The sequence below is a fragment of the Stigmatopora argus genome, chromosome 15 (genome assembly GCF_051989625.1).
Source record: "Stigmatopora argus isolate UIUO_Sarg chromosome 15, RoL_Sarg_1.0, whole genome shotgun sequence".
NCBI lineage: Eukaryota > Metazoa > Chordata > Actinopteri > Syngnathiformes > Syngnathidae > Stigmatopora > Stigmatopora argus.
The window spans coordinates 11471047-11485431 of record NC_135401.1 but is presented as its reverse complement, the minus strand read 5'-3'; the positions used below and the strand labels follow the sequence as shown (position 1 = coordinate 11485431).

Genomic DNA, 14385 nt, shown 5'->3' with positions numbered 1-14385 from the left:
CATTAAAAGATAAAAAGTAGTACATTTTTTATTACTCATATGCTTTGTATAAAAATTAAACTGTCAATATTTGTGTGGATTCGGAAACCTTCACTTTTCGCAAATAAACAATTCTCCATAAGATTAACCACAAAGGACAAAACATCACATTCAAAATGTGCAATAATGGGTCGATCAGAATAGTACGTTTGGTTCTTTCACGAATACATTTCTCAATGTTTCCAAAATGTAGCTGGCACAGGACAAAACCCCTGAAATAAATGCACAAATGTGTCCGGTTGAGAATGACAGAAAGCGCATTTGTGCGTCCTCGCTTCGCCTCGCTCGCTTTTCGGCGTTCGGGGATGATGTCATGTTTTCGAAGGCAACCTGCAACATCCGGGTCCTCTCCGAGTGCCTCTGCTCTCCAACAGCTAAGGGTAGCTAGCAAGCTGTCAATTGGAGAGGCTGGGACGGACGTTTCTCAGCTTCCCAAATTCTCACGAAAATCCAAACGCTAATACATCCTAGCGGTTGCCCGCTGAGAGAATGTAACGCATCAAGGTGCTACCCGAAGAGAAAGCTCCGCTCTAAGCGCCGTCCGGCTCTTGTGTGACGATTACTCCTCTGCTAGCCTGAGCCCAGCCAGCCAAAAGGCCACTTTCGTCGCTGTCCTGAGAGCGAGCCTGCCCGGTGTCAAGAGCGAGCGGCCGCCTGGAGCTTTTGGTCACCGCCTCGGCGTCTGTCGCTGTCGAGCATTATTACGGACATTCGGTAAGTCGTCGGACGTTGAACCGCAACCTGTTTAGCACCTGGTGCTAAAAGTACTTAGCGAAGGCCGAGGGCTCTCCTTGCCTCGCGATAGGGGAGCGTTAGCCGTTAGCATAAGTTAGCCGCGAGGGACAAGGGTCAGGGCCCGCAAGCTTGTTTATTTGCTTCGCCGTCTCAGACCTGCTTCATTGCCGACGGACGTCGCGAAACGACGACTCTTCCCTCATCTCAAAACCTTCATATTTTCAATGTACACACAATCGCCTGCACTGTTGTTTGCGTAAAATGCACATAAATCGCATTTATCGCATAACTGGCCACCCGTACAGCGAAATGCGTTAAGTACTTTTAACCGGCTGTGTTGGTCATCGGGAAGGTCACCCTTGGGTGAACGTTGTGTTTTAGTTCAAATCTTCTTCGTAAGTTAAAGTTGGCTTAGCGGCGGTGAAATGGCGTTTCAATTTAGTGTACACTAACATTGTGCCTAATATGTTGCCAAAATATGTATACGGGCCTTCTATTTTTAGACTGCGGGATGTCTGAACGCTAAGCTGCTCGTTTGGAAGCAAAAACGTTTCGTTCGTTGTTCAATTATGTTTGAGTGTATTCTAAACTTCAACTGGCATTCTGTTCATAACTCATTGGTTTCTATCGACGGTGATAGACGTCCAATCTGTCTAAACTGGGAATGTGGCAGTGATCATTCAGAGGTCTGCTAGGAGATACTGTATGAAACCTCTCTGCAATGTGGTTCTCAATTGAAATATTCAAACCTGTCATGTGGATTCCAACAGGTTTCAAGAGGGACACGATGGGGGCTTTTCTGGACAAACCAAAGATGGAAAAATACAATTCCCACGGCGAGGGTAACAGCCTGCGCTTTGGGCTAAGCAGTATGCAGGGCTGGCGGGTGGAAATGGAAGACGCGCACACGGCAGTCATCGGGTTGCCTCACGGTCTGGACCCCTGGTCGTTTTTTGCCGTTTACGACGGGCACGCCGGCTCCCAGGTGGCCAAGTACTGCTGCGAGCACCTCTTGGAGCACATCACCAGCAACTCCGACTTCCAGAGCGCTCTGCAGGAGGACACCTCGGTGGAAAGCGTGAAGAACGGCATCCGCACGGGCTTCCTGGAGATCGACGATCACATGCGAAGCATCTCGGAAAAGAAGCACGGCGTGGACCGCAGCGGGTCCACGGCGGTGGGCGTGATGATATCGCCGAGCCACGTCTACTTCATCAACTGCGGTGACTCGCGGGGACTCTTGAGCCGAGGCGGCGCCGTGCACTTCTTCACGCAGGATCACAAACCCAGCAACCCTCTGGAGAAGGAGAGGATCCTCAACGCCGGCGGCTCGGTCATGATCCAGCGAGTGAACGGCTCCCTGGCCGTGTCCAGGGCCCTCGGAGATTTCGACTACAAGTGCGTGCACGGGAAAGGTCCCACCGAGCAGCTCGTCTCTCCTGAGCCTGAAGTTTATGCAATCCAGAGATGTGAAGGGGATGATGAATTTATTATACTAGCTTGTGACGGCATCTGGGATGTCATGGCCAATGAAGAACTCTGTGACTTTGTCCGCTCGAGGCTAGAAGTCACGGATGATCTGGAAAGAGTCAGCAATGAAATTGTTGACACTTGTCTGTACAAGGTATGCCATGTTGACCCAAAATGCAACGGCATTTTCTCGTATTAAGTCTAACCCATCTTGGCTTTGTGTTTTCATCCACAGGGCAGCCGGGACAATATGAGCGTTGTTTTAATCTGTTTTCCCGGAGCGCCAAAAGTTTCTCCGGAAGCAGTTAAACGGGAAGCTGAGCTGGATAAGTATCTGGAGTCAAGAGTAGAAGGTAGGTACAAGAAACCTGTTACTGAATGATGAATGACTAAGGATGGGTGAAAAACTCTTAATTTGCTCATTTTGTAATCACACACCGAATTGAGCAGCGGTATATAGTTGACGTTATGCAATTATGCAATTTTTGTCCACATTTGAAAACAGTTCCCAGGCAACTTGAAATTTTGTTTGTAAAATGTCTTTGTCAAAATTCCTCAAGGATATTATTTTATACAGAACTTTACATGCTCTGTAGTACATTGCAGTATTTTATATTAAGTATCCAAGTCAAAGGCGTTAATAAAAATGTCAAAATTCACACTTAAACTCACACGTGGAAGACAGGAGGTGAAAAATGGCGGAAATCAGGGCATATTTACGTGTCATCTGGACAGTGTACATTTCTATGACAGAGGGGTAAGATCACTTATGACCTCGTTTGTAAGTTATAAAAAGTGAGACTGGAATCTTTTTAAATTGATCTAATTAAGCATTTCTGAAAAGTTAAATATGATTTTAAGACATGACTTTACACCCTTCCATAAAACGATACAAAATTCATATGAATCTCATATCTGCATGCAAAAGTTTATATTTTCCAGCTGTATTTACAGTTGACCGCTACAGGGGTTATTTAACCAATGTCAATCCATTCCAAGTTCTGGACCATCACTAGAATGTCCATTTCTTTAGCGGAAAATGGTCTTAAGTACGCACAAGTGCACATTTGACTTGATTTTGCGGAGAAAGAAAATTAGGCACTCATAAAATGTATGGATGATGAGTTATGGATTACATTATGCACATTAAACTCAGCAATGCTTCTTGGTATTTTTTGGTTATACTTTTGAAATGAATTTCTACGGACTGTGAATACTGTACTTTGTTTTCATATTGCGCAAAACCTTTAGGGTAAATCTGTATGGGCCACACTGGATACAATGTCCTGACATAATATTGATGAGCCTATTACAACAAAAAGTCTTTGGAAAAAGCTTTCCTACAGCATTAACAAAACTATCTGGATCAGATGGGACCTTGCTCCATAAAGTAAACTGCGCCCAAAAAGTTAAAAAATAATAATAATCCAGTTAAAAAAAAAATCAGGCACAGAGATTTTTCTCACTTGAAGCCATGTTTCCATTTGGGGATGTTTACATTTCACCTGCCTCTGTTTTTAAGAAGCTTACTTGTAATTTTTTTCCAATAGACATCCTTAAAACGCAGGGAGATGAAGAAGGCATACCAGAATTGGTCCACGTTATGAGGACGCTAGCATCAGAGAGCATCCCAAACCTCCCTCCCGGTGGAGAACTGGCAAGCAAGTGCGTGACCTTTTATGCTTGTCGTCAAAATCATTGTTTGCTCTGACATTCTTAAGAAGCTATCCTTTGCTCTCCCCAGACGGAGTGTTATCGAAGCGGTATACAACAAACTCAACCCCTACCGAAGCGATGACACGGTAAGTATCCAAATTTGTACCCCCTCAAAAACTTCTAGAACTCCTTGAAGTTTTGTTTTGGTTGAAGTACGCATGATTTTTGACAAGTATCTTTACACTTTAACCAACCTGAGCATGTTAGGTAACACAATCGGTATTTTGACAGTATCTGTCTGTTTCTTTCTTATGTACAACCACCGAATATTTGATGCATATAATATGTTTATGCCCTTATATTTACTTAGCAAAACAGTATGCAATCGGGCTATAATCCTGGTACTTTGAAGGCCATACACTCACTGTCCTTCAACAATGGTTAACTTCCTATTTGGTTGACTTTTAAAAAGTTCCTTGTTTGAGAGAAGATTTACTTGGAATAATTTGGTCTTTTACTTGCATCAAATTGACATTACAATCTGTACAGAACATACATATGTGGAAGTTATAACATATTCTAAAAAGAAATAAGATAACTTAACATTCTAAAAGTTTGCACTATTATTATGCCCTTTAACTTCTCCAACTTAGTTGAAAAATACTTTTTTTGGAAGAGGGGATATTAAAATAAGAATGCCAAAATACCCCAAAAAAACTTGCACCCAGTCACAAGTTTTCCGGACAAAGTTTCAGATGAAAGATCCTTTTTAAGAATAAGAAAATGAGATCGTACGGTTACATAAGTGGGAATGTGGCACTTCACTTATCACATTGAAACAAACCCATATTAAGAGTGACTCAGGACACACCAACTACCATTACAGCGAATCTGATTCACTAAGACGTGGGCAAAGTACGGCATATTTGCTATGGTCGCTAAATGTGAGTGAGCCAATGCATTCATTATGAAAGTGGAGCTTTTGTTTTGATGAGGATCTTGTGGACAAGTGAACCGGCTAGCAAGAGCAATTACTTGTATCTGCAGTGTTAGCAATTTGGTGACATATTTGCTGTATTGAGTGGCTTTTCTGACCCTTTTAGTGTTGGTTTTATTTTTTTTTGTAGTGAGCAAAAATTCTCTTAAGCGAGATCCTTATTTCTTGCACAGTCAAGGGAAGACCACCACTGTGATTTTCCCTTCATATCCATTGCATAGGCTATGAACAATTTATTGACCGTAAGTCTAGTGTGTAATACAAGTAATCTTTGCCTCTTTATATATCATCTCTATCAATAATATCATATTTATCAGATTGGGAGTCCTGATTAGGAATGGCTGTTATAATTTTCGAATATTTAAGAAATACAGGAAAAACTGGTGCATATTGTTTTTGGGGTGAATTTTGATCATTTGATTAATAATAATGTGTTAATACACAATGTCAAAACGTCAGTAGATTTGCGTTGTAATCATATTTGGCAATTCTTTTGCTTTGTTTGTATTGAATTTGTATGAATGACACTAGCATAGTTACTGATAGGTTTGATATAAAGACTGATTGTCAGTGGTGAAATCAAGTCATATCCTTGTTTACAATTTGCAGACTTTGTCCTTATGCCATGCAGATAACAATAATAATAATAATAATCGGACATAGGCTTTCTCATCATCATTGACTCGACAAAAGCCTAATTGTCATCATACCCAGCTGCGTATGACGAAATTGGTAATGCATATTCCTACAGCTGAAAACACTTTATGCCACATTTGTTTCTAGTTTATAAGATTGAAGAAAACATAATAGAATATATATGGAACATTCTTGTCAATTTTTCTGTCATATTTAATTTTATCCCCCCCGTAGAAAAAAACCGTTAAACTTCAGTAAGACCATGTGAGGAAGAAAGTTCAATTCTAGTAGGATTTAAAGGATCACCCCTTCAAAGCTAAATGTAATTTACCAGAGAAAATCTGCCAAACGCTTCGAAATACACAGTTAAAAGCATTGTGTAATAACTGTAGGGATAGTGTCTATTTAAATGTATCCAGTGTACATAAATCAGTTGATCTCTACATTTGTTTGCTTTAGAGGGCAAGTCATTTGTTAGAAAGTGGACTTTTTGGAACTTTGGTTTTTCATCTAATTTGAAGAAAATGGTCCCTTTGAGGTCCTTACTTGGTTTGATATACAAAGCAAATGAGAAGTGCAAGGTGCACTGCTATCTCCAAGGTTTTAATTTTCACAAAGACTTTCAAGGCTTGAAACATAAAGAGATGAGCTGGTTTCTAAAGCCGAGCGGATTGATTGCCTGGCCCTGACTTGGCTTTCAGAAATCATGCCCAAAAAAAAAGAAATCATTTTGGTCTGATATACCTTTGGTTCTAATTTTGCCGGTCCCATGGTGTCATCTAGCTTTCAGAGAAAAAGATTTTAATCAGCACATACAACGTTTTCTGCAATTACATATTGTGATAAGTTAGTCAAAGGACGCAAGCATTTAAGGTCAAGTTCGAGTAACTTCAAGTAAATTGCCGGATTTTACACTTAAAACATATACTGAAACAAAATTATTCTCAGAACAGCTGCTGTAAAAGACTAAAAGTTAATTTTAACATTGACTCCATCAACATCTAATTGCTGTATATTTCACTACATTCCTTTAGAGGTGACTTATACCTTTAACTGAGGATTCAACAAATGAAATTCTCTTCCTATGTGCAGTTTTAGTCAATGTCGAAAATAATTCCGGATCCTGAAAATTAAAAAAAAAGTGCAGTGGAACCTCTAAACTTGAACAAAATTCATTGCAGGGAAATGGTCAATATTTTTTTCTTCCTTTTCTTTTCCTTTCAAATTCCCAAAGCTTTTTTCACAGTAAATCATTGTATTCCAATCACAAAAGAACAACAGATAATACCACCCAAAACACTTACGACTTTACGATTGCAGTATATTGTGAGATGGGCAAAAGAATAAATGTTATAAAATGACTATTTCCAAGGTTTTAAATCATAAGTTGGAAAATTTAAGAAATATTTCTACCCAATTTGAAGGAATGGGGGGGTCTAAAAATTCCCCCCAAAAACTTATTTGAAGCTAAAAAAAATGTTTAAATATGAAACAGATTCTAAATGATTTTCCAGTAGGTGTGAGTACTAAATGCTCATCGAGGTTCAGGTTTTGAGACACTTAAGTCACATTTTAACTCCAAGTCATGTTTTTAAATGCTATTAAATAGAGCAGAGCACAATCAACTTTGCATCCACTGGCACCAGTTTGCCCCCAATGGGCACATATGTCACCTGAGTGCTCAATATGAAAATAGCTCTGTCAGCTGCATCTATATATATATATATATTTTCTCTGTGTGTGTGTGTGTGTGTGGGTGAGCTGCCATTCTAAAATAAAATCAGGTGCGTCTAACTGTTCAACTGGCTAAGAAAGGAAAAAAAATAGTATTGTAGTACACGATCAACCTACCGTGACATGGTTAAATGATTAAAAAACATTTTTGTATTAACTATCAAGTGCCTTTGACGATAATGACGAAAAACTCTTTAAATTAGTTTATCACTACTAGACGTCCAATACATTTGAAGTGAAGTGAACATTTGTTCATTCGCTATTGCCGTCAACCTTGTCTTAGAAGTGTTTACAGGGTTCCCTCGATTATCGCGAATACACTTCTTCGCAATTTTTTCTGCTATTCATTAGTCTTATTTTTTTTTACGTTCATAAAAATATGAAAATCCATGCTGAAACTCCTAAGCGGGAGCCACTCTTGCTACTAGGACTCAGCACTGAAGGGGGAAAAAAGGTAGTTAAAATAGGGGTGGGCCTACTTAGCGATTTTTCGATTATCGCGGCCATGTCTGGTCTACATTAACCGCGATTTTCGAGGGATTACTGTATTTCATTTCGATATGTATTTTGTAGATTTTTTTAGCTATTATTAAGCAATAATATGAATAGTGATGGAGTTTGGGCTGGAGTCTGAAGGGTGTTGTCGTTGCTCTGCTCTCTTGTCAAGGACTCAGCGTCCACAGATGACATATGGTAACGACGTCGTACCACTAACACAACATAGCGTTTACAAACCACCATCCTCTCAAGACCCACAGCAGCTCGGCCCAGCTCAGAAGTCTGTCTTGCCGCCACCCTGAGCTTTTGGTTTCTAAGAAGGGAATTTCATGGGAGCAGGAAGAAGAAGAAGAGGAGTTTCATGCACACAAACGTGGAGCTAATGCAGCACCAGTCCACTCTGGAGTTCAGGACCCCCACCCCACCTCCCTAGCCAGTGTGTCTCCCCTTTGTGTTCTCCCATTCCCAAATTCTTCCCTCTAAATTCAAGCATAACAAGTGAGTCCACATGGCTTTCTTAACCCGTTTTTTTCTCCTTTTTTTGGTTCATAATTAGCTTACTTAGTAGATTTTTTTTTGCTGTTGTTGCTGTAATTAATTTGATTCACATTTCCTTGTGTTTGTATATTTCTGTTTTTGTGAAGTGCAATTGTCTTGTACAAACAGCCTGTATTTAATGCAGCTTGATTAAGTTAAAAAAAGAAAAAAGAAAATGAAAAAGAGAACCTTTTTATGCACTATCTGCCTTTTCCCCTGCTCTCCCGGAATTTGAACCCATTTCTACATAGTGATTAATAGCGCTTGTCCTCCAGGCACACAACGCCTTTGATGCTTTTCCTTTTCCTCGCTCCTCAGTTAGTCTATGCTCCTTTAAGAAACGGGTAAATTGTATAGTTGACAGCACAGTAAGCTCTGTATATCCACCATTTACACCCTGGTTATCCCCACCCCATGTGCTTTTAAAAAAAAGTATTTTATTTTTGTACGTGGTTTTCTGTACATGCTCCAATAATTACAGCAGTGTCATTTTTGAAGAAATCCACCTGTCTGACTGTCTGCTTGTGTGTGCGTCACCGTTGTTTTCGCCACACGCCAGGCTGCTTTTTTTCCCTTTGTTAAGGGAATTACTAAAATATAATCTGCCCTTTCCATATCACATTCAAAATGATTGAATGTGAGTGCATGATCCGTAGATTCTTTGACCTTTGGTTTGCAATTCCAAGGACACAAAGTTGGTCGTCTTTCCCCAAGACTACTGTTTTTGTTTTAAATTCTTTTCAGCTTTACGTCAGCCCTGTGTGCGTGTGTGTATGTTATTGTTAACTTTCCATCTTTTGTGGCACATCTCACCTTTTTTATAGCTTATTCACTGCCATTGACGGCAATAGACGTCAAGTTCATTTGAAGTGGCTGGCATTGAATGATCTTATTGAAGAGCCATTGACAAAAATAGAGGTTGAATCCATTTTGACTTTCTGTGGCTACCATGGAGTTAATTTACTAAATGCAATTTAGCAGTTATAACAGTTTGAAAGTTGTTGATGTGTGATACGTATACCAAAGTTACTGGAAGGTCAATGTCAAACTTTTTCCAGAGTAGATCTGGTTCGTCTATCCAAGTTAATGGCAGCCAGTGAGTTATTGGGGGACATTTTTTTGCTGTGGAAATGTTTGCCTGCTCCACACAAGAGGAAAAACACTTAATTTTCATCTTGTAAGGACTAGGCCGGTCCCCCTCCCTCCAACAACATTGATTTGGTGTATGATATACGATATGGTTAATTGGACTGATGCGAATACTTGAGCACTGACTGGTTTCCAGTGTGACACTATAGGATCAACTGTTGGCTCAAACACTTTAAAGGCCTTTATTTTATTTTGTTGTTGTGAGGGGAGGTGGGGAAGGGGCCATTCATACCAAGAACAAATTCACTGAATTTAGAGTTGTCTTGGTTGTGCACAGCGCCATTTATCGTTCTCTTCTTGTTTCGGGGTTTTGATGCGCGTCTAAGCCGACACAAACCAGCCAGGCCTCAGTCCAGTTTGCTGCTAGCGCCAATGATTTGTGTCTTCACCTCATGTAACCCCCCCGAGACCCCCTCACCCCCTCTCTTCTTCATTAGTGACGAGATCTGTATCCCCTCACAAGGCAGATACTCCCCCCTAAAGGTTGTTCTTTATCCATTTTCTGATATTTTATGGTCTAAAATTGCGTTGTGGAAATAATGTATGTATATATTTTTGGCTTTAACATTCAAGGAATAAATATGTTGTTTGAGTTAGATTTTCTTTTATTTTCAACATGGACAAATTTGTCTTTGTCTTGAGGCCCCTTTTTTGTGGAAAAACTACTATTGAAATCCTTTCCCGCAGTTTTTGAATCGTTCCAATGTAACCAGAATAAGATATTAAAGAAATGTTGGTGTTAAAATGACAATCCTAAAACTCAAGTCTTGGGCCCTAAATTCTTTGACTTAAGAGCCACCTGCTGTAAAGGCAAAATGATGGAAATCTCTTATTTTATTTCTTATTTTTATTTTTTTTGAACCACTGCTGGTGCTGTGCCGTCTATGTTGAAGCAGCTACTTAGCTTAGCATCACATGCAAATATATAAACTAACGCACAGGGTACAACTCAAAAGGTGCCACAACACCAAAGTAATCTAAGCTATCGTGGTTGTTTAATTTGCGTGATTGAAGTGAATGCCTGAAAATGGCGTGAACTCATTTGTTGCCATTGATACACTGTTTAGAAAAAAAAATGTCAGAACTCTAAATGTCAAGTCAAATTCACTTCAATTTTCTAGTTTTTATGGAAACATTTCCAAGTCAACTTATTGCCAAGCACTTAATATTGTAAGTTAACTCGATTTCTTTTAACTCATTGGCTGCCATTGACGTGTAATTCATTTGTACTGGGACGACTGACTGAAAATTTTAGTGCCATTGACGGTATTAGACATCCAATCCATTTTGACTGGAAGTGAAAGGTCGCTGCCGGGGTCTTTCCCCCAGTCAAATCCGATTGGAGTCTGGGGCCATCAAGGAGTTAAGGAAACTGAACTTTTTAAGTTCATCCAACCTAAATTTAACATACTAAATTGATATAAATGGGATTATTTCAATGACAACAGAGCTAAAGTGTCAGCCAAGTGTTGCCCTAAAACTTCACAATCCAATCCCCATCACACAACTAATTTTGGAAATTTACCAGTGTTAACCAGATCAATTTAGTCACGTATCCTGAAGAAAACTCAAAACTGGAGTCTTGCCAATTTAAAAGTTTAAATTAGCCTAATTTATTGGCGATTGGATTTTTTACGGTGTAGCACTTAACGTCAATGGCAGTCGATGACAGACTGAAAAACAAACATGATTTACAAGACTTAACAATGGAGAATTATCTTGATAATATGTGTGTTTGGGTGGGGTGGGTGTTTGTAAGTTTTTTTTTTAAATCAAAACAGAATAAAACACAATCATGACTGTGTGTTTGAAAGCAGTATTTAAATTTTTTTTGCTCAGAAATTTATTTATCTGATAACTGCTAACAGATAGAGTTTTACTGTCACCTCTCCTTTTAGATACATTTTCCGAGAGTTCTACTTGATTGTGCTTTTCTGCTCTTACTGCTCAGAAGCCTTCAGGTTTGCTGATTGTAACGAATGAGAAACAAAGTGACTATTCCGTATCGCTAAAGGTGGAATGAGTTTTTAAATAACTTGGCGTTTTGTTCCAACCATCTCATGGCTTCCACCCCTAAAGCCCCATTAAACATCCTAACAACTCAAAACCATGTTTTCATTAACCAGAAAACGCCAATCCCCCATTTGTGAAAGATCGTTTCTCAATGCCATCGACAGCGACAGACATCCGATCCGAAATGGATCGGACGTCGTTCGCAGTTGACGGCAGCCAATTTATTAATTGGACTTATTTTCCTACGTGCAAGTCGTAATCACTGATTCTGTGCATAATAATTTTTTTCCTTCGAAAATATAATTGCACAGAAAGAAACAAACGACAAAGACTTTCTTTGTCAGCCTGATTCTCATAGAAAGGACGAAGGGAGATATGAATAGAATTTACAGACGCCCTCTTGTACATAAATAATTGATGTACCTTGTTTTTTGGCGTTAACGGTGTAACCCTTATAGGAGTCAGGTTCATTTTGCGGCCCCTCCATTAACCCTCGCCTCACTTTCCAACTCATTATAAGCTCACCGATTTGCCTTACCCTCCCTCATCATGTCGCTCCCTTAAAGTTACTTGTTGAACAAAACCCGACTAGGAAAAAAAAACGCTGCTTGTGCTCACGCTAAGGTACTTAAGCTAAGGAGGAGAGAAAAAGTGACACGTATGTTAAGCTTTTTATTTTCTTTTTTGGAGTAACAATGTTGAAATGTTTATTTTTTGTTTTTTTTTCCCTACTGCAGTGTCATAAGTTAAACACGAGTGTGTTAACATGGTGACCTCGAGAGCATTGCAAGTGTCTGCTCTGCTATATTTATGAGTACATTCAAGAATAGCTTTGGAGTGCTGTAGATAATAATTGTCAATGTGGATTCAGATGCTTCTCTGAGGCAGCCCCCCCCTCCCTTCCCCCCTGTGAGTTCATTTATGACTACTGTATATTTTCTATGATGTTCCCGCTCCAAAGGAAAAACGAAAAAAAAATGTATCGGGGAGGGAATTGTTTGTGTTGTCAGTTGAACAAATTGCATTCCTCGCTTGTGGATTGATGCATTTCTCTCCCCGCTCCTTCAATTTTTGACCTTCCCTTCCTTTTCTTTCTTTTTTTTAGCCTTTAAAGTTTGAATAAAGTTTCTAGTTTGCAGAATGTATTACCAAATAAATGGGTTGTCATCTTGTATCTGGCATTTCATGGCTTTTTTTGTAGTACACTCGGCAGACGAGTTTAGAAATTAATAGTCTGTTTTGAATATCGTGGAAAGCGTAGTTGATATACAAATTGTATACTGCTGACTGGTGTAAATCTGGAACATTTTTAGACTACAAAGACAACAAATTCCAAATGTCTTGTTGCAACTATTTACCCTTAAACTACACACACAAACGTTCATTTTTTATTCATACTTTGCCACCATGTTTGCAATTATCTGGCCCATTAGCTAACTATTTACATAGACTTATTCAAATTTAGTTATTATTCAATAAAGACTATTGTATTCATTCATCTTTTTAACCACTTACCCTCATGGGGGTCATGGGGGTGGTTTATCCCAGCTACTTATGGGCAGAAGGGGTGTACACCCTGAACGATTGTCAGCCATTTCCAGTTATCGATAGTATTTTATATTGGTGAGAACTTAGATCTAATAAAACAAACAAAAAATCAACAATTTTGCAAATCCATGAAAAATATGTTTTAAATATTTAAAAAAATGCCTTCTGAAAAGTATTTTCTTGTCTATATACTGAGATTGTCACTTTTTCAATTGAACTGTTGAATTGAGCTTTATGATATAGTCATGCCATATTTTAGGAAATTCATTCATTACAAAAGTGGAACCTTTTCTTGTAAGTTGAGTCACATTTTACTTTTAAAGGCTTGATTCATTCCAAGGCCTCCAATGCGAAACCACACCACATTTTTTTTTACCTAGGTCTACAATGTCTTGTGTGTCTTTTGTCTGTCTTGCTACTGCAACCAAGAAATTTCCCGAATACGGGATGAAATAAAATTCTACGCTAACCTAACCAACTGTGAATCTGCTTTAAGGACTCCCATAATTGTCCATTTAGGAATTATAATAAATTATCCAAAAGAAACCTGTTATTTTCAAGTTTTAGACCAAGGGTGTCAGACTGGTTGGTTCGCGGGCCGCTTTAACGTCAACTTGATTTCACGTGGGTTGGACCATTTTAGATATAATATTTAGATATTTTTTTTTATAAATGGATCAAAAGAACTGGATTAAAATCCCTGAATATTCAGTTTTTTATAGATCTAAAACAATGTTTATTTTAGCTTTTTATATATATATATTTAGATTTTACAAAATGATTTTTGAACTAAAAACACAGAAAAAAATGATTAAAAAATGACAATTATTGATTTAAAAGGGGGAAAATCAGGAAATTTAATATACATCTATACTCTTCATTTTAATTTGATCCTAAAACAGAAAGTCGGCACTCATGATTTACTTTCCCTGGCCACACAAAATGATGTGTCGGGCCAGATTTGGCCCCCGGGCCGCCACTTTGACACATGTGTTTTAGACATTAAAATGAAGACCCAAAAAAATCCTGCATATACATTGATCCACAGTTGAACAATTTTGTAAATCAGCAGAAATGTTAACACCAGATGGGACGGAATGCTAAAACCATCATTTTTTTTGTGAACCGTCTCAAATCAAAGCGGAAGGTCTCCTTGGTTTGACCCTCTTTGTTGAATTTCAAATTGCATTTGCGATTTCAAAGCAAATGTAGTAAAAGACATAATTCCCAAATGCAAATAATCATAGCAATCCCTCAGCACAACCTTGAAAATGTTGTACCAGGCTTTTTCCTCTCTCTTGGCAAGTGTCTTGTAATTTTACAAAAAAAGTAATTCACCTATTTTCCTTGCACATGCTATGAGCCATTACCTC

The 14385-nt window shown here is 38.9% G+C and overlaps 1 protein-coding gene across 1 annotated transcript; it reads left to right on the top strand.

Annotated features, from left to right (window-relative positions):
- The first annotated feature begins 342 nt into the window (after nucleotides 1-342).
- On the top strand, nucleotides 343-12638 carry ppm1aa (protein phosphatase, Mg2+/Mn2+ dependent, 1Aa). Its single transcript, XM_077620152.1, has 6 exons — nucleotides 343-753; nucleotides 1545-2398; nucleotides 2480-2597; nucleotides 3795-3909; nucleotides 3989-4046; nucleotides 7935-12638. Exons 2-6 carry the CDS (start codon nucleotides 1562-1564, stop codon nucleotides 7962-7964), a joined length of 1158 nt encoding a protein of 385 aa, XP_077476278.1. The 5' UTR covers nucleotides 343-753; nucleotides 1545-1561; the 3' UTR covers nucleotides 7965-12638.
- Nucleotides 12639-14385: the final 1747 nt, after the last annotated feature.